Source organism: Typopeltis vanoorti, chromosome 12, assembly GCF_054136105.1.
Source record: "Typopeltis vanoorti isolate ZY-2024b chromosome 12, IOZ_Tvanoo_1.0, whole genome shotgun sequence".
Classification (NCBI taxonomy): Eukaryota; Metazoa; Arthropoda; class Arachnida; order Uropygi; family Thelyphonidae; genus Typopeltis; species Typopeltis vanoorti.
Genome location: NC_143560.1, coordinates 113,305,895 through 113,327,979, shown reverse-complemented (window position 1 = coordinate 113,327,979; position 22,085 = coordinate 113,305,895). Strand labels below are relative to the sequence as shown.

At 36.9% G+C, this 22,085-nt stretch overlaps 1 protein-coding gene across 1 annotated transcript in view; it reads left to right on the top strand.

Annotated features, from left to right (window-relative positions):
- The window catches only part of LOC150101143 (ubiquitin carboxyl-terminal hydrolase 24-like), an 824,883-nt gene that overhangs the window by 562,245 nt on the left and 240,553 nt on the right, over positions 1–22,085 (top strand). The window contains exon 39 of the mRNA XM_090401261.1: positions 15,273–15,433. Within this exon, the coding sequence (XP_090257387.1) occupies positions 15,273–15,433 (161 nt within the window). The remainder of the gene's footprint in view (positions 1–15,272; positions 15,434–22,085) is intronic.

The following is a 22,085-nucleotide window of genomic DNA, read 5'->3' as shown; positions in this document are numbered from 1 at the left end:
TAGTCAATGAGACTTTTCTTATTCCTAGCCTCTTCTCTCCATGTGAATTTGTGCACATTTTTATGTTGGAACATGGTGTTAGTAATAACCAGTCCATGTCCTGAGCAGAAATCCAACAGATATTTGCCATTATTATTAGCTTTGCTCTTTTCTCCAAATTTTCCCAAAATATTTTTGTATGTCTCACAATCATTTCCTACTCTACTATTTAGATCCCCAACAAGGACCAACTTTTCCTTTTTCATTGTGTCAGTTGCTTTTTCTAAAGCCTCAAAAAATTCCTCCACTTCTACCTTAGTAGAACCTTCTGTGGGACCATAGGCAAATAAGTCTCATTGTCCAGTTCCCCATTCTCATATTTGCCCACATTACTCTACTTGAGACTGACTGCCATTCAAGAAGATTAGCCTCGTATTTTGTGTTGAATACTATGGCTACTCCTTCTTTTCCTTGATTGTTATTGCCTGAATATAACATTTTGTATTTATTGCTCAGAAAGGTCTCACCAGTTTTGGTCTTTTTTGTTTCAGTCACCCCTATTATGTCGATCTGGTACTTATCTAATTCCTCAGCTAGCTCCATTTCTTTGCCATTCAGGCTTCTTACGTTGATAGTACCGATCTTTAACTCTGGTGATGTTGAGTTGGGGTTTGTTTTCAGATTTGTTCCAGTAGCTAACTTTTCGCTGTTCGCCCTGGTTCCCTGGCGAAAACAACGGGGGCCTTGTTTAACCGAGCGACGCCCCAGTCGGCATGAAATTTTGTCATGTTGTACCATCATTTTTTATTTTGGTTTAACCAATAAGAATGCAATTTGGTCGGCTAAATCCCAAATTGCCAGCCCATCCTCGTTCGTTCAGTATCAAAGTAGATACACAACAGGGTGCACCACGAGAAGGTGAGGATTGGACATTAGGTCAGAAGCCCTGGTCGGTTCTCCGCATTCCTTTAAAGGCTATGTGGAGGTCTCCTCTCAGTTATACAGCTTTGACCCTTAAGCACCCCCTGGTAAAATAAGTGATTCGTCAATTGTGTGTGACTTCTTGGCTTTAGCTATCAATCTCGCAACTTTGTAACTTGCTTCTATAGCTCCATTAGATACCGTTGTGGCTGATCTTATGAAAGAACTTTGTCTTTAAATTTGAGTTCGCAGACATTTAAAATAGTTAAAATCCTTATTTATTTATGAAGGATGCTTGGTAGAAAGGTGTCGATGTAGTTTACTTGGCACCATCGCTTCATTTGACAACTTTTCCAGGCACATGAGACATTGAGGCACAGAAGAATTATCGGAGCACACGAAACCAAATTTCAGATAATCCTCTTTATATAGTCTATGACTATGTTCCGCCTTAAACGTTTTCTTTGGTTCACTTTCTTGGGCTCACGAATTTGATGGATTTTCTGATTTTTTTAAATATTTGTCCATTATTGTGGGTAACTGAAAATTAAATTTAATAGAATTAAAATATATGCAAATAAACAAGCCATTGAATAGAAAGATATAAATCACATGAAACTAAAAATACTACATTATAATCGAGGATATCAAATAGGCATTGTAACTAGAGCATCCAAAATACTGGAACACACAAAACTGTGTTAGGAAAATACCACAGCACAACTCGTCTGTTGTGTTGTGAGAGTACCAGTCGAGTGTTTCAAGAGCATATCGTTTTTGTAAGAACTGCATTCAAGTGGATGTTCAAGTGTTGCTAAGTGGTCTGTGTAAAACACCTTAGCAGGAATGTCTTATTGCGTCTTTTTCTAAATTTGTGTAATCAATGTAGCCACTAAGGTGGCTACATTGACTCTAACTGGGGAGATTGATCATTTGGTCTCGATTTGGGAGGTAGCAAAACACGGAATTTTCACTTAAGAAGGGGTATATGTGGAACTACAAGGCAGGTGATTTGATTCTGAAAAACTTAGGAGGCAGCTTAAAATACTTCCATATTATAAAAATCTGCAAGAGAAGGATGTTCATGTTGAATGGGAGATATTCCAGAGGTATCTGAAGGAAGCGAAATCATATGATTTGATGCTTAGGCTGTGTAGAAGGAATGGATATGTGGAGTGAGTTTGAGGGAAGATTGGATTTGTATAAGAGGGATGGTCTATGCTGGAATGTGTTTGGCATCAGGAGTCTTGAAAAATTATTAATTGATTGAGATCTAACAGAGAGAGAGAGTCGGGGAAACTGAATTCTGATGGGAGGAATCATGAGAATCTGTGTGTAAGAGTACCATTGTTAGGTAACTGAGTTAATGATGGGAATGGTTATTATTAAGGAAATGATTATGAAGAGAGAACAATTCTGTTTTCATCCAGTTCTGACCTATCTAGGATGTGTAAAGATGTCGGCATAAGTAAGGAACTAGATAAGAACAGAGATCTGCAAGTTGTCAAACTGTGTCATGTAGACCACAGACAAGAGTAGGCAAAAGAGCATGCAGGTAACTTATTATGTCTACACAAATGGGAGTGGAACTAAGGCAAAATAATTTCTCTGCATAAAGGATCTGAGAGTCTGTGGTAGCAAATTATAGACCAATCAGTATCTTCAAAGTGGTGGTGGTAAAAGTACTGGAAAAGTTGCTCGAAAAGGAAATTCCAGAACTGAGCAGTAAGAATATTATACTCTTTGAGAGACAGCATGTCTTTGTAAGGGTCATCTACACATTATTGGTGTGTTTTTATTTGTGTTTCTCTTTAGGGGTGAAATGTAATGATCTTGTATGGGGATATTGCAATCTTCCAGTACATGAGACTTTAAAGAATGAATTCTAGATCCAATATAGCATGTGTTAGCAAGTGATGTGAAGTCATTAGGCTGTATGTGCAAGTTGCCTAGCTGTGAAGTTACTTCACGTGCATACTTTGTTTACTTACACTTGGATAAAGGATTAAACCAAGAATATAAATTCATGTGTTACATCCTGATTGGTAGTTAAACTTGTAAACCACATTGTGCTATAGTAGAACATTAGTCTGAGATATTATGGTTTTGTTTTTTAGTTTGGTTTATGATTTTGTAGTTTGTTACCTGTGGTAAAGACAGTGTTGTAATTAGAATATCTGAAGATGTGTTTGATGGTTTTGTAGATATTGTGAATATACAGGAATTTTAAAACAGTGTAGGATTTAGTTGAGTTACTTTGGGAAAGAGGCATATGATTTCAGTCTGCGCAAATGGCATAATCTGTTAATTGTTGAGGGCAAAGTTCCAAAATTACCACTTAAATCTACTAGTTACAATGAGACCTAATATGGAGATATTATTACTTACATATTATATGAATTGTGATGAAAGGTGTGTATGTGTGTGTGTGTGTATATATATATGTCTGTGCAGTTAGCCTAGTGACTGTGCACTTTGCAACCATATGCCTGGGGAAGGAATGTCCTAGGTTCAATTCCTGTTGGAGACATGAGGAGCTGAAGGATCTTCCTCAGCCATAGCGAAGTTAGCCAGTCTTGGGCGTGGACAGTAGGGTTTTTCCCCCCTGTTTATTCTGGGGTTTTTCATCCCACACAGCAGGCAAACCAGCCTTGAGAACTCAACACACTATGGACATAGGATACACCAGGGCATAGGACTGACCACCTTATCCTGTGAATGGTTCAGGTCCGATGATTTAATAAATCCTCAACACCACAAGGTAAAAGAGGGTAAAAGGGAAATGAGATATATATATATATATAATTGTATGATTACATATTAATAATAATATATAATATAATATTTTTGAAAACTTGTTGAAAAAAAGAAAACTTCTTGATAATGCAGGTGGTCTTTTTATGACAGGAAAAGATGAAAATGGAAAAAATGGAATTTTATTTTATTATTTTAGCTGGTACATATCTTTTCAAATATGAAATTACTTCAAATAATTTGTTTGATAATTCTTTTGTCAAAATATTTTCTTGCAAAAAATTAATGTCTCTTCTACATCTTTCTAGTCAACCCACTGTTTATTGTAATTCATCTGAAGTGTTTTAGCTCATTGAATTGATTTTTCCATAGCTATAAATACGACACAGTGTAGAATTTAATGAAATGTTCAACAGACCATTCCTTTATATACAGCTCTTGTTTAGTTTTATTCAGGGAAGAATTTAATGTTCATGGAACAAATTCGCAAATTTTTTTTATAGGAGTACCTTAGGGTTTGGTACTAGGGCCACTGCCCTTTAATTTGTATATCAGCGACATAGGGAAAGATTTAAGAGGGACTTTTCAGTTGTTTGCTGATGATACAAAACTGGGGAGAGCAATAGTTGATAAAAGTGATGTACTTATCCTGCAGGATGACTTAAATAAATTGGCATTATGGACAAGGGATAAAGATTGTCGATTTAATGTTGCAAAATGTAAAGTTATGCACTTTGGGTCAAAAAAAATTACATATGGTATATCATTGGATGGTATTGGTTTGCAGGAAATTGATGAGGCTAGGACTCGGAGATAATAGTGGACAAAGAGTTAAAGTTCAGAGGGCATATTGCAAAAGTTGGTAAAATAGCTCAATGAATTACTGTTACAGACACTGAAGATGTACTATTATTTTTAGTACGAAATATCTGTCTTTTTTACTAATTGAAGATTTCACTGTGGTTTTTACGTGTTACTTTATTGTTTAAAGATAAGGAAGTTATTATCCCTCTTTATAAGGCTATGATTCAGCCACATCTTGACTACTGTGCACAGATTTGGTCACCTGGGTTTCTTGGGGACTTAGGAGGTGGTGAAAAAGATTCAGAGACAAATGACCAAGATGGTGACAGATTTGTGGAATACTCCATATGAGGATTGGTTGAAGGATTGTGGGTTACAGTTTATTTAATTAATTAATTAATTAATTTTTTTTTTTATTTGATAGGTGGAAGAGAGGGGGCATGATAGAAACTTTTAAGATATTAAAGAGGGTTTTATAGAATTGATGCAAGGGAAATTTTTCAGTATATGACAAATAAAGAACTAGGGGCCATCCAAGGAAGTTCTGTAAGAGTGTGGTTAGTAGGGGTTTGTGGCCCAGATTTTTTGCATGGAGAGTGGTAAGTGAATGGAATGGATTGCCAGAATTGGTTGTTGAGGTCCTTGACGGTGAGTGGATTCAAGGAGGGGGTATGATAGGATATATCTGTGTATAATGGTTGATTTGGGTCATGTACCCCTCAAGTGGGGGGGGGGTACAGAATATTATGGTAGTACCACATGAAGAACTTATGTCATTACTAACTTCTTATCAACAATTTTCCTCCAAATCAATCTGTCATCTCCCAAGACTCCAGTATTATCAGATCTTATATTTCTGTCCTCTAAGGCACTTTTTACTGTATCAATCCATCATATCTTGGTCCTTCCTCTGGGTCTTTTCCTTCCAATCTTTCTTCTCTCATTCTGTGACCATAACACTTGAGATTAGCTCTGCTAACACATTCCTGGCTGCTAACAATGTTAAGTTATCCTCGTTTTCAATATGATATTGCCATTGATGCCATCTGTTCATGCCCTTAATCTTTCTCATGACTCTCATATCTGTGTTCGCTAGTCTTTGGTCAGTAATAAATTAAAAAAATTTAAATGTAAAGAATTGTTGTGTAGTTAATAGACAGTCATTCTCGTAGACAGGCTTATATGTTGGTTATGCATTATTAAAACACTTAAGGAATTGAACAACGTAGTTAAGGATATAAATTAAATTATACTTTAATAAATATTTTCCGATATTTCGGCAATGTCACATTGCCATCTTCTAAAGGAACTTACCAAAAAAGCACGTGCACGTAGGCACTACAAACACAGTAACTGGGAATGAAGAGATGAAGCTATTGTTCTCCTAAAAGTCCTGATGGTGCCCTCTAGTGGGCTAAGTAGGTGTTCTTGGCCGTTGGGCTGAAGGTCTGCTGATGTAAGCCTCCCAAATTTGGGGCAGTCGCATACAAATTTGTTGAGGTTTGGAGAATTTCTTAGGGCTGAGGCTGATTCCATAAATAGTCTTTTGTATTTGTATTTGCTACGGTGTATTACTGTAGCTTTCTTCCACCGTATTCTGTGGCGTGTATCCAGAGCATGGTCTGCAAGACCAGAATGGCTGTACTTGTGAAACCGGATGTAGTCCTTGTGTTCAGAAATTCTGTATATTCGCTGTCCTGCCTGTTTGGCCAAAGTAAGACAGATTACAACTGCAAGGGACCTGGTATACACCAGGTAGGTCTAGGGGAAGTGGTTGGTCTTTTGTGGAGCGGATAAGGGATGCCAATTTTCTGTAAGGTTTGTAACAGAAGGTCAGGTCATGCTTTTTTAAGATTTTGGTAATCTTTTCCGAGGTGCCTCGGATGTAGGGAATGGTGATGGATTTAGAGTAATCCTTGTTGTGGAGGGGATCTGTGGTTTGTAGGTTCTAATATTTTTTGGACTTTTTTTGGGGAGTAGCCATTGGCTGAGAAAGTGTTGAGGATGTGATTTAGTTCAGTGTTTAGGGCCAAGTTGTTTGAACAGATTAGTTTAGCCCTGTTGAATAGTGTCTTAATAACTTCATATTGTTGTGAGGGGGGGGGGGGGAATTGTTGGTGAATGTATCTGCCTGTATGGGTGGGTTTTCTATAAACAGAGAAAACCAACGTTTCATCAGGCTGGCAGGTGACTAGTGTATCTAGGAAAGGGAGACTGTTGTTTTCCTCTTTCTCCAGGGTGAACTTGATTCTGGGGTGTTGGTTGTTTAAGTGTGTTAAGAAGGAGAGAAGTGTTTCAGAGCCATGTGGCCAAATAGCAAACACATCATCAACGTAGCAAAGCCATATGGTTGGTTTTTGTGGGGCAGAGGCTAAGGCTTTTTCTTCAAAGGTCTCCATAAAGAAATTGGCCAAGGGTGGGGAGAGTGGTGAACCAATGGCTGTCCCCTCTATTTGTTTGTAGAATTTTCCTTGCCAAACGAAATAGCCTGAGTTCATTGTGAACTGAAATAAGGCTGAAATATCGGGAGAAAATTTAACTCTAGAGCTAATCCAAGCTAAATTTTCTCCCGATATCTCAGCCTTATTTCAGTTCACAATGAACTCAGGCTATTTCATATATTCCATACATTCACCAACAATCCCCCCCCCCCTCACAACAATATGGAGTAGTGAAAACACTATACAACAGGGCTAAACTAATCTGTTCAAACGACTTGGCCCTAAACACTGAACTAAATCACCTCCTCAACACTTTTTCAGCCAATGGCTACTCCCCAAAAAAAGTCCAAAAAATATTAGAACCTACAAACCACAGATCCCCTCCACAACAAGGATTACTCTAAATCCATCACCATTCCCTACATCCGAGGCACCTCAGAAAAGATTACCAAAATCTTAAAAAAGCATGACCTGACCTCCTGTTACAAACCTTACAGAAAATTGGCATCCCTTATCCGCTCCACAAAAGACCAACCACTTCCCCTAGACCTACCTGGTGTATACCAGGTCCCTTGCAGTTGTAATCTGTCTTACTTTGGCCAAACAGGCAGGACAGCGAATATCAGAATTTCTGAACACAAGGACTACATCCGGTTTCACAAGTACAGCCATTCTGGTCTTGCGGACCATGCTCTGGATACACGCCACAGAATACAGTGGAAGAAAGCTACAGTAATACACCGTAGCAAATACAAATACAAAAGACTATTTATGGAATCAGCCTCAGCCCTAAGAAATTCTCCAAACCTCAACAAATTTGGTTGTATGCGACTGCCCCAAATTTGGGAGGCTTACATCAGCAGACCTTCAGCCCAACGGCCAAAAACATCTACTTAGCCCGCTAGAGGGCACCATCAGGACTTTTAGGAGAACAATAGCTTCATCTCTTCATTCCCAGTTACTGTGTTTGTAGTGCCTACGTGCATGTGCTTTTTTTGTAAGTTCCTTTAGAAGATGGCAATGTGACATTGCCGAAATATCGGAAAATATTTATTAAAATATAATTTAATTTATATCCTTAACTACGTTGTTCAATTCCTTAAGTGTTTTAATAATAGACAGTCACTTTTCTTCATATTTGTTCAAGATAATTACACTAGGCTTATTTTAACAGTTCAAATCTTGAATTAGCTTAGTCAATTAGTAATAAAATAAATTAATTTTTTAAGGATATCTCTAATTTTTATAAGAATGGTGATGACTTGCAAGTTATACAAAATAAAATGCTTGAGAATACCTGACTCTTTATTTCAAAATTAATCTGTGGCTGCAGAGGGTGAGAGATAAACAGTAGTACCTGTTGTCGTGGATTGCAATTACTTCACATTTGGGAAACATCAACAAGATATCTTTGAGAGTATCTTCATGCAAACTAACTTTTGGCAGGGACAAACAGTCTACGGAGGAATTAACTTATGAAGTTAATTACGTAAGATAATATCTCCTGCTTGGAAATAAAACTTCTTTATTACTTAAATTCATTGGAGGTTTCCCTTGGCAAATAACTTCACAGTGAATGTGATGATGTTTTAGCATGAAAAAAATGTGTAAATTATGCAAAGAAAATAAGGTAGTACAGTTTGAATACATTAAGAATGAGGCTGAAAATTCACTCACCACTTGTCTGATAATTTGCCCATGGCGAGTGAGCAAATGGATTTCTCGAACCTTGGTTGAGGGTATTGGCAAGAATAAATGTCTTTTAAGTATGCGATTTCCTAGTTTAGAACAGTGATAGAGGAAGAGTATTTTTAAGTGTTGATGAACTGTGTTAGAATAACTGTTTTAATACAATAACGGTGATAGGAGGAAAAATGTACTCACTGAACATTTCTGCTATATCTTCAGTGAATGTTACTTGTGTACCATTTCCCCAACCAAGAGTTAGTGTTCCATACTTTCCATTTCTTCTGTTGACCAGATAATTAGAATTGACTAGGATTTTGCTTTGCTGCTTCATCTGTAATAATAATAAAACAGCTCAAATAGATATTAATATAATTTAGTATGCAGTGAACCTCAGTTCTCTTAAATTGAAATTGTAAGTATAGACTATATGGTGATGAAGAGTTCAGCCTGTTTTCTACCCGCTACAGGGTGAAGGTCTCCCCCATTGCAGGAGGGGGTTGGTCTACTACTCCCATTGTGACCCAGTCCATCTTGGGAGAGTGTTTATTCACTTGTATGAATGAATGTATGAAGGTGAAAGACAATTACAAACATCAGTGCCTGGGGGGGGGGGGGGATTCAAACCCACAGCCTGGAGAATGGACATGCTAACCACTTGACCAACCAGGCCAGCATAGACTATATACGAAAAATAAAATTACACACAACTATAATTAGCTTTACCCTTTGATCATAGACCAGTTGATAAGTCTTTGCTATTTACATCTGACTCAAAAACCACCGTTTGAAAATCCCAGTACATAAATTAATTTATATTAATACATACAGGTAACCCCCCACCCCATATAACACAGATGTTAAGTTCCTAAAAAATGCGTGTTATGAGAATTTGTGTTATACACAAAACAAAAAAACTAGTACAAAAAACAAGGTTAAATTCAAAAAGTTAAAAAAACTATACTATTTTCTTTTTATAACTAAGAGAAATGTATGTTTATTAAAACAATAATTGATCAAAAGTATTACATAATGTTTTCTTCGTCATCATTACTAAGCACCATTAAACGAGGGCATTTTCTTTATGGCAAAATATCCTCCTATTCTGAGGCTTTCTTCAGCAGCATCTTGAATTCTATGCTCTACTTTTTGCCAAAAAAATCTTATTTTCAATTGTTTGCTTTTAGCTGAGAGATCATTATTATTATTATTCATTCTTATTTAGGTCTCCAAGGAGTCAAAAGACTCATCGTGGTAGGTCCTTCCTAGGAAACACAAGTCTGTCGAGACTCAATGTGGGAGGGCCCTCCCAGGAAACACCAAGTCTAGCATACCACTCCTTAAACTCATTGACTGTTCTCGTTCTCACCCTCTTGCTCACAGTTTCCTTTCGTAACTTCCAGGAATGGTCCCTTGTCATCACTCCTTCCCGCTGTTCAACCAAGGGAAAGAACTTCCCAGCATCAACCCTGTAACCACCTCTCAACAGTTTAAAAGTCTTCAATCATATCACCTCTCCTTCTTCTATCCACCAAACTCTGCAGTCCACATTCCCTCAGCCGATCCTCATAACTAACATTGTACAGTTCTGAAACTGTCTTTGTTATCCACCTCTGTACTCTTTCCAAAGTTAATTTATCTCCTTCAAATCCTGGGGACCAAATCTGAGAACAATAGTCTACTGTAAGTGTGGTCTGATCAGGGTCTTATACAACGGAATGATAACTGTTTTATCTCTGCAGGTCAGCATCCTTTTCCTTATTGCAGCAATCCTCTGTGTTACCTTCACCACCTTTTCAATATGTCCCTTGAATTTCAGGTTTCTATCAATCATCAACCCCATATCTCTTGTCTCCCCTACTTCCTCCAGTATAGCTCCTCCAATAGAGTATGCAGCGTCCCATCAATGTGTCCCAAACCTCAAGACCTTACATTTTGCTGCATTAAACCGATACCCCCAGTCATTTGCCCAACTGTCTAGCTTATTCAAATCCTCCTGCAGGACTACCACATCTGCACTATTACTAATAACCCTTTCCAGCTTCACATCATCTGCAAACAACTGAATATCCCACTTCAATCCACTGTCAATATCATTGATATAAAAGTTAAACAATATAGGTCCCAGTAACCGAGCCTGTTGGACCCCACTTGTAACCCTCTGCCTCCTTGAAACTGCCCCACCATACACAACTCTCTGATACCTATCAGACAGCTAATCCTGTATCCAGTTGACCAACCTGACATCCAAACCCATGTGCTGCAACTTAAATATCAGCTTATCATGTGGCACCCTGTCAAATGCCTTCTCTAAATCCAAGAAAATGGCAGTATATGCCTTTTTCTCATCTACTGCTCTTGTAACTTTATTATAAAAGGCTAGCATATTACTAAAACAAGAGCATCCCCTCACAAATCCATGTTGACTCTCACAGATAACATTACCTTCATCTGCCCAATGTTGTATACTGTCCCTAACTAATTTCTCCACAATCTTAACAACTAATGATGACACACAAACTGGCCTATAATTAGACACTTCCAATCTGCTACCGCCCTTATGCAATGACACTATCTTACCTTCCTTCCATTCTCTGGGCAGCTATCCTGTAGCCAGACTTTTATTGGAAAGCCAGGTCAAAGGAGCTTGTTCCTTAGACCTGGCTTTCCAATAAAAGTCTCAAAGTTCCTTAGCACATTCTCTCAAAACTCATGGTGAAATACCATCTAATCCTACAGCTTTACTGACATCCAGAGTACTCAGTATCTGAAACACACTCTCCTCCTGTACCTCTAAACCTTGAACCAGCCCTATCCCTCTAGCATTAAAACTGATGCCTTTAGGATGAAATACTCCAATAAAGTGTTCATTGAACAATTCCACTATGTCCTCTGCATCAGTCACTCTATTCCCATTTTTATCCCACAATATCATTCTTCCACAGTAATTTCTCCTCCTCCTGTTGGCCACATAGCTAAAAAATTCTCTAGGATTTTCTTTGGATCTTAGTGCCAATCTCCTCTCATATTCCAGTTTCGCCTTCCATACCATACTAGTCACTTTTCTGGCCTGTGTCTTATATTCTTCATACGTCTGCTCTTCACCTGTCTCCTTATATCTCTTCCATAGCCTCTTTTTCACATGCAGTTCATGTTTAATATTATTTGACATCCAATTTACACCAAATTGTGTCCTCTTCTTCACTTGTGGAATACAGCTTACTATTGCTGCTAACAAATATTCCTTTGCAATTTCCCAAGCACTAATGATATCGTGGCCTTCCAATTCCCCCCTCCATGAAACTTTCCCAAGTTGATGTCTAAGACTGTTATAATCACCTGCCTTATAATTCCACATATGTTCCTGTCTCTTTGATACTCCTGCATGTCTATTCATCTTCTAAGTCAAAACCACATGGTCACTCTCTCCAACTGGTGTGAGAGATGTCATCTCAGTTATTATCAACTCTTCTGATGCTATAACCAGATCCAAAACTCTTGAACCTCTTGTTCCCTCTATTACATGTTGCCTAAGACCATTTTCCTTCTAGAATTCTAGAAATTCCATTCCCTTATTGCTACATGCATCTTCCTCTGCCCAATTTATACTGCTGTAGTTAAAATCTCCCATAACGATCATTCTTCTTCTTCTTCTTGCACTTGCCAAGCTCAACTGTCTAAACATCTCTTGGTCCCCACCCTCTGTGCTCCTTGGTTTGTAGCAACACCCCACTAAATATCCCATCTTGCCTATCTCTACCTCACACCATATGCTTTCAAAATCATTAGTGTTGCTGCCTTCCAAAGCCTCCACTCCTAGAGGACATGTCACTTATCATAAGCAGTACTCCACTACCACGCTTTCCCTTCCTATCCTGCCGAAAAGTGCTGTACCCTGTTACTTCTATTCCTGTTATTGTACCCTCTTCTGTCAACTATGTCTCAAAGATCCTAATAATCTTTGGCCAGGCTGTTAGCACCACCAATTCCTCTCCTTTATTCCGAATACTCTTGGCATTAGTATAAATCATAAAAATGTCACTATTTCTATACCCAGCATTATCTCCTCTAGACTCCACTGGGCTCAGCGTTACCTGATGTTGTCCCCCTTCTCTCAATTACCCTTTCCCACGAGAGGCCACCCCTGCTACCTTCCACCTTGGGCATTCTAGTTTCCCTGCATTGACACACTGACCAGTTCAGAACAGCAATCTCTCCAGATGCCTACGTCCTTCCTCATTCAAATGCAAGTGGTCTCTCACATACAGTTCTTCTCTCTCCTCAAATGCCCTCTAAGCATCCACATATTCCAGTCCTCTTTTCTGACACATTGTAGCTATTATGTTATTCAATATTACTGCTCTTCTGCTTAGCTCGTCACTATCATACCTAGGCAACATGCACACTATCGTTCCTCTCTGTGTCTTCTTTCGTACTACCTCAAGCAAGAATCTCATATCTCTTGCTGTCCAATTTATATTACCTCTCAAGGCATTTGTTCCTACCATCACAATCATCTCATCCACCCTTTCACCTTTCTTAATTGCCATTTTCTATCGTTTCTCCAGTCAAATACTCCACGCATCCTATCTTGCACACCACGGATCATTGAGTCAATATACATTACACCTCTTACCATTCCTTCTCTCCTACTGTTTCCATTCTCTCCTCTTTTTTCATTCCCATAACTCTCTCATTCCCTCTCTTCCACTTATCCTATTCTCTCCTCTTCTATCATTCCCATAACTCTCTTTCATTCCATCTCTTCTACTGTTCCCATTCTCTCCTCTTCTATCATTCCCATACCTCTCTCTCATTCCCTCTCTTCCACTTATCCTATTCTCTCTTCTTCTTCTCATTCACAAGACATTCCACCTTCTCTTTCAGCTCATCTATTCCTCTCTGCAAGTTAGTCTCTCTCTTACTCGCCATTCATTACCCAATCAAAACCATCTCCGTAAACTTCACAGTCATTCAAGCCTTCCACACTCCCGACTCTTATTTTCTCATTCATACTTCACTTGTCATTCTCTCCTATCACACTACTCGTCTCCCGACATTTTCCTGTCCCTGAATTCTGCATTTTGTGCATATACGCACTCCCCCTTCTCTCACCCACCACATATCCAACTCCTGGCAATCATACATGCCACAAACACTGCATGCCATAAAGTCCTTTATTATGTTATGTATAATAGAGTTCTTAAATGGCAGAGGACTTGGTGACATGCCATTTGTGATTGCAGCTGTGTCCGCCATCATTCCTTACTGTGAAGTAACTAACTACTAAACTAATCGCTAAAAATATATATGAATTCTGTATCACAGATATATATATATATATATATATATAAATGCTAAATATAAGCATATATATATATATATATATATAAATATAACACTATATTCAACTATACTTGATAGCGAAAACTTATCTTGTCTTCCACCGCAAGTGCTGCCGACTGTGACCTCGCCTTCTCGGTAACCCAAAAATAACACAATATATAACAACGAAACTCCAAAAGCAGAACTACTAAATAACACTTGTGTTACTGAGAAAAAAATCCAGCAATTCACAAAAGAATTCTCACTATACACTGTTTAAAAAAACACTTTTCCCTACCACCTCAAATCACCCAGCGCGTGCTTCAGCCTTTCATTGTATGGAGCTAAGCACTTGTGAAGTTCTCATGTAAATTTTGTGCTTCTTTCAGTGGAAGGATCTTCATTTAGAAAATATAACTCCAATTGTTCGGCTAAGTCTAGGCCTTTCTTTATGCTTTTTAGGGTAAAATGTTTAACTTCATCGTTTCCATCTGTGCTATCGCCCTCTGAATTAATTTTGTTTACACCAGATTTGCTTCATCAGTCTCTTCTTCCACCAGTAATTCTTGAATACATTTTTTGAATTTTTCCATTTTTCAAGTATTGGTGCTCTGGGACGAGCTGTCATATTTGAGGAGATAGAACAACCTGCAGCAACAGAAGCTCTAATTTTCTGTTCATTTTTCTGTATGGTCTGGATTGTTGCTTCATTTAAATCCCAAGTTTTTGCAGCATATGATACTTCCCCCCCTTTTTAAGATGATCCAAAATCTGTATTTTTAATTCTAGCGGGATGAAATGTCTTTTAAGAGGTACTTTTTTACTTCTGGCAGACATTGTTCAGGACTACAAATTGATTCACAAAAAAGAAATATTCAACACTTCTTTAAAAAAGGTTCAATAATACATACAAAGAATAGTACAAAGAAGAAAACAGTGAAAGTCTTAAAATATGTTTAATACTCCACGAACAAAATGAATTTAAAATTCTATTAAATTCTAAAATTCTGTACACAAATGTGACACGACATACGTGCTCGAATGAAAAATATCGAACAAGATGGTGCTTGCTCTTAAAAGCTCTCATCACATCCCATGTTGTATGGGGATTTCCCCAATTCTTGAACTGTGTTAGAGCGAGAAAGTGTTGTAGGAATGCCGTGTTATATGGGGGTTACCTGTATATAAATCAGTATGCATTATTTCCATCTTTTCAGTATTCATTATAAATGTATAAATAATGCATAAATAATATAAATAGAAAAAATTATCAACAATATTTTGAAATTCTGATTAATGCGACTTCCAGTTTTTGACAATATTAATTTTAACTTATTCATGTTTCCTTAATATATTTACTAGTATGAACCACTAGTAGCTGGTCGTTCTTTGTGTGGTTATGTTGGCCTTAAAAATGCTGGTGCCACTTGCTACATGAATTCTGTGATTCAGCAGCTGTATATGCAGCCTGGTGTCAAGGAGGCAATATTGTCTGTTGATGAAGAAGATCCTGATGAAGATAGGTGAGGTATTTAAAAAAAACAAAGTATAAGATAATAATCAACTGAGCCAAAAAAATAAACAGACCTAAATAAAATTTAAAAAAAAAATTATAAATTAATCAAAATTCTTCTAAAGAACAAAGCTTTGTTTTAAAAGAAGCATTAATGTTATACTTTTTTTTTTTTAATTATATTCCTGTTTTAAGTTCTTTTCAGCAGTTATACTATGTCTATACACATGAAATAACTGCTCTAGTGTATGTGATTTAATCAGATGTGATATTTGGTATCATTACACTAATTTGTTAGTACAGTATATCAGTTTTAATTTAAATCAAATCATTTGCAGGACCAGAATTAGTGCATTATTTCAGAGTGATTTTTGCTTTTAGCTGGGTGAAACAGTTTCATCTAACCGCCGAAAACAAATATCTTTTTTTTAAATTTTTAGTGCCTCTTAAGTACACCTTCAAGAAAAACGCATCTTCTGATTAGAAGAGACCTGATATTGGTTTGGTTTTAAAGCAAATTAAAGTTGAGCAGCTCTCAGATGTGAACTGTAGATTAAAATAATACACAACCATTATTCAAGAAAAAATGAAAGAGTTTGGGAACAGGAACCAAACCTTGGGGATTCAGTGGCAAGCCCTGAAGAACACATTGATTGATTCAGCCAGAGAGGCATGTAGCGAGGTGGTCTGCAAGGATAGAAATATCAGAACTCCATGGTGGACACAGGAATTTAAAGAGGCAGTGAAAGAAAAGAAAAATTCATATCAAAAGTTCCTGGCAAATAAGTCAACTTGTGCTCTTAGAGAATACAGAGACAAATATAAGAAAGCTAAGCACTGCGTAAGACTAGCTAAACAAAAGTCATGGGAAGACTTTGGCAAGAACATAGAAAATAAATATGAAGAAGGTGGCAAGATATTCTGGAGGTTGTTGAAAAAGCTCACAAATGGAAGAGAGATTACTGTAAAAGGAATTAGAGATGATAAAGGTGACATGAAAACTGGAGAAAAAAATATCCTTGAAGTATGGAGTAATTACTTCTAAAAATTGCTAAGTGAAACAATCAGTGACAGCACAGTAGTAAAAAAACATCCAACAGGCATCTAATCAGGAATACAATCCATACTTGAAGTAGGAAAAAGTCATCAAAAGCCTGAAATGTGGAAAGGCAGCTGGAGTAGATGATATTTGACCAGAAATGCTCAAGTATGACGGCATAAAAGTCTTACAGTGGCTGCACTGCATAGTTCAGAAGGTCTGGACAGAAGGGTGAATTCCAGATTATTGGAGTAGATCTCTCATAGTACCTATATATAAAAAGAAATAAAATTAAATGTGAGAATTACAGGGGTATTTCTCTACTAAGTGTTTCTGGTAAGATTTACACAAGTATATTTGAGAAACGGTTGAGAAGGATTGTGGAAGAAAAGTTGGTGAAGTAAAAGTTGGATTCAGGCCAAATAGAGGCTGTCAGGATCAGATTTTCACTTTACGACAAATAGTTGAGAAAGTGTGAGAATATAATAGAGATCTGTATTTAAGCTTTGTAGATCTGGAAAAGTCATATGGCAAAGTGTCAAGAGAGAAGCTACTCAAACGCTAAAGTTATATGGTGTCAATGGGATATTATATCAAGCAATACTTAGTCTTTATTTGAGTTGTAAGTCAGAAATTAGAATTGAAGGAAGTACAGGAAGATGGTTTAATGTTAAATCTGGTGTCAGACAAGAATGCGCATTATCTATATGGATCACTTCTAAATAAATCCGCTAGAAGTCTGCAAGATTCCTTGACTAAATTGAACAACTGTTATAATAGATATGGTATGAAGGTCAGCAATAACAAGACAAAGACAACAAAAATAGGCAGAAGCATTGAAAATATCAACTGCATTTTGAATGGAGAAATTATCAAACAAAATTAAATCGTGCCTCAGTAGCTGAAATTAAAACATTTCAGCTACTGAGGCACGATTTTTAATGAAGATGATAAATTAAATATGGAAATAGACAACAGAATCAACAAAGCTGGTATGGTGGGAAGTCAAGTGAATAAATTTATATGGAATAAGAGAGAAATTAGTCAACATGCTAAATTAGCTGTATACAACACAGTGTTCAAACTGATTTTAACTTATGGATCTGAGAGCTGGGTCAGAAGTAAAACACTTGACGAAAGATTAGAGACTGCAGATATGAGAGTCCTGAGAAAGATTAGGGGCATGAACAGATGGCATCAATGGCAGTATCACATTACAAATGAGAATATTAGCAAAGAACTTGACATTGTCAGCATCCAGGAATGCGTTAGCAGAGCTAATCTCAGGTGGTATGGTCACTTAAACAGAATGGGAGAGGAATGATTAGCAAAACAAGTGTTCTCTGCCAGGTTGTCTGGAAAAAGACCTGGAGGAAGACCAAGATATAAGTGGATTGATAGGATAAAAAGTGCCTTTGAAAATAGAAATATAAGATCTGACAATGTTGGAGTCTTGACGGGTAACAGATTGATTTGGAGGAAAATTTAGAAAGGAAGTCAGTAATGATGTAAATTTTCCATGTAGTACTATCATATCCTGTACACCCCTTGAGGGTACATGTCAGGAATTTGATGATGATGATTCTTATCATGATGAGAGGTATCTTTCTTTATATGGGCTTTTTCAGTTGAAAGGGGATCCTATATGATAAAGAGATAGCAGGTATTTGTCCTCCCATGTACCTGGGTTTTTTATCCTGCATATAATCAGATCAGTCAGAGTCCCTATGCAGTCGACAAATAAAACTACTATTAGTGGGTGGTAGATGAATGACATGTCATGTGGATGGTAGATTATGTAAGATGTTAGTAGGCATTTGATGGTCAATTATGTAATGTATAGAGGATGGATTAATATTAATTAATGTATAGATAATGACTGCAACTAAAGAAACTGTTGAGCATGTTCACAGATACCAGTGAGGCAGTTGAATGTAAGAGTATGCAGAAGATGCCTAAGTTAGTATCACTGGTAACACATCAGAATGGGATAGTTAGTATAAACCGTAAGGACAGTAGTGGGCCTAAGAAGCTATTATACTTTATGTGCGCTAATGCCAGGAGCATGTGGAACAAGAAAAAGAGTTTTTGGCATTGGTTAGTTCATCATGCCAAAGGTTATTGCATTAGTGAGACATGGCTGACAGAAGATTATGTAGTTAGTGGGATAGAATGTGAATGATATTGTATTTTCAGGGAGAATAGAGAGAAAATAATGGTTGGGGTGGAGTATTATTGATGATAGCTAATGAATGCTGCAATCCAGTGCAAATAGTACATTTGAGGCCATCTGGTATTATATAGTGGACAGCAGAACAAAATATACAGTTGTCTGTAGACAAGGGGATGTAAAGGTGGATGGGTAGAGTATGCATTGGCAAATAAGCTCAACGAGTGGAGGATGGGTAATTATGGGGCACTTCAACAATGAGAACATAGATGTGGGATGGAGGATTGGACAAATGAGAGGAAGGAAATGGCATTTGTGCAGTTATTAAGGAATAATTACCTGAGGCAGCATGTGATGGAATGTACTAGGGGTTTCAGAGTGCTAGATTTAGTAATTACCGCAGAAAATTTGTCTATAACTGATATGGCTACATTGCCACCAATTGGTGAGAGTGATCGTATGGTCTTGACCTGGGAAGTGGCTAAATGTGTGAAATTTTCAGTTAAGAGGGGAGGAATTTAAAAGCTGATAAGTATGACAAACTTAGGAGAAGGCTTGGATCAATGTCATGGCATGGGAAACTGCATCATGGGTTGAATGTTGATAGTGTATGGTAAGTTGTAAAGGAGTGTTTAAGGAAGTAATAATAAGGATGTAAGTTCAATAAGTTTATATTGAATAAGAGAGAGAGTTGCATTTTTTTTCCCCCCATATAATAGTGAAAAGACTAAGTTAGTGGCACACAGGATACCGTTTAAACCAATTTTACTATTTAGATTGAAGAGCTTGGTTAGAATATTGCAAAAAATTAACACATAGTAGAAGACATAATGTAAACGTTAAATTTCAGAACAATAACTTACACTGGAAAACATTATTATTTAATATCAGCAGAGTTTTCAACCATTTTTCACAACTGTGTTCAGTACACATAGTACAAGAGATAAAAAATAATAATAATTTAAATTGAAATGATTGTTACAATACATCAGATCTTAATTGCAGGATAGCTCCATCTAAAACTATTGGAATTCAAATATTAGAAACAAAAAAGAATAATTAACACAATATATTAATCACCTGTGTACAAAAAAAAAAGGAGGAGTATTGCTAAGGATAATTTCCAAAAAACATTGGGAAGATCTCATACAGTTATTTACCAGGATTTGGTCAATGGATATGGGCTTTACAGCTTTCTTTATAAAGTCATCCTAATAAAGAAGTTTTGTGTAAAACTTTAGTTTTATTCTATACTCTGTCTAGTAGATATAGCATGACTGGCCAGGCATGACCTATCACTCACATGGAGCAAGATATAATCTTAATGTTATTCTAAATAACGATTTCAAGAACAAATTTTTAGGAATATCGTTAATGGCCGCAGATATGTTAGATAGTTTGATGCTGTTTTGCTCTCTACAAATATTCCCATTACTAATACGTTAAAATTATTACATAATGGTTTTCCTCCTGACATTATAAAATTATTCAACTTTGCTATAAACACAAATTATTTTTCTAACAAAACCAAAATAAGTTTTACAAACAGATTGAAAAAACTTCAATGGGATCTCCTATTTCTCCAACTTTGGCCAGCTAATACATAGAATATTTTGAAGAACATATTCTTAGCATCCTTTCTCCAAAGCCCTTTTTTTGGATTCAGTATGTTGACAATGTATTTACAGTCTCAAACTTTTCATTGTCTGCGCATTATGAATTTCTAGAGAAAATTAATGCAGTCTATCCTAGAATTAAATTTAGCATGGACCAATTACTCAACATCTAGTAGAAGGAGAACAAACTAAATATCAGAAGAAATGAATATAGGAACCATCAACATAATGAGTACTAATGGAATAAATCAAACTTCCAGAAGAACAAGAAAATCACCAATCACATAATTGGCATTACTGACAGAAAGAAGGCAAAATAAGGTGAGATATTGCTAAATAATAACTATAGGATGCTATATTCAGGCAATAATTATCAGAGAAAGGAAGGAGTAGCAGTAGCATTCAACATCAAACATGAAGATATAACTCTATTTGAAATTGGCCTCTTAATTGGAAGCCAATTTCAAATAGAGTTATGTGGGCAAACTTCAAAATGAGGAAATGGATAATGAAATTTATTTGAGCCTAGAAGGGTATCCTAAGCCAGAAGAGGAATTTTTCAAATTCATTTGAGCAGGTAATCGATGTTTGGATAATTAAAGTCTCCCATTATTTACTCATATCACATCCATCATGTATATTTGGTGATGCAGTTCGTCGTCACTAGCAACCACTCCACCAGGTCTGTAACAACATTCCACTATGTATTTGATCTTGTTAGACTCCACCTCACACCAGATGGCTTCAAACTCACTGTCACATAAAAAACTGTTACTAGTATTACAGTCATAGGTCAACACTAACTGGATTCAAATCGTCCAATATCATTAGCAGCACATCACCCCCTCTTCTATCAGGTCTATCATTCCTAAAACTATTGTACCCTTTATACTTGATACCAGTTAATATGTCTGCCTCTGATAGCTAGGTATCACTAATGTCTACAAACTGAGGTCTCAGCATATTGACGAAGGCAACAAACTCCACCTCTTTGTTTCTGATACTCCGGCATTCATGTACAGACATCATAAGTTACCTGCATATTTCTTTGTATAGTCTTCTCTATAGCCTGTGTGACACAGTTGGACAACTTGCAGATCCTTGTTCTTATCTATGCAGAGAGCCTTGCACATGCTTGATAGATCTAAATCGGACTAACACAAAATCGATCTCTTGTCATAATCATTTCCATGATAATGCCCATTCCCATCCTTACCACTCTTACTTAACATTGTTGTTCTTACACACAGATTCTCACCATTCCTCCCATCATAATTTAATTTCTCTGACTTTTTGTTGACATACCAATTAATATTTTCCCGAGACTCCTGATACCAAACACATTCAATTGTAGGCTGTCCGTCTTATACAAATCCATTCTTTCTCCATACTCACTCCACATGTGCAAATACTTGCATCCATTTCTTCTACTCAGAAGATATAGAAGATAAATATCAAGAATGTGGCAAAAAGGTTCTAATGGCTATTGAAGAAGCTTAAAATGGAGGAAAGAGTACTGTAAAAGGAATCAAAGATGATAAAGTGACATAAAAACTCGAGTTTTTAAATTTTTGCAGGGCTCAAGCATAAGATCTACATTTTAAGGTTATGTATTCGTAGGTTGGGGGGGAGGTGCTGACATCCTTAAATTATTTGACAGTCTGGATTTTTCTTGGCAAGATAATCTCTACAAGCAGGTGGAAAATTACTCCATGAGCAATGTTCCCTTGCCACTGCATTTATCAAATTCTTTCATGAAACAGTTGGAAGAATGTCTCTTCACTATTACCATACCTTGTTTCTCGACTTGTTTTGTTATGGTAATGACATATTTGCT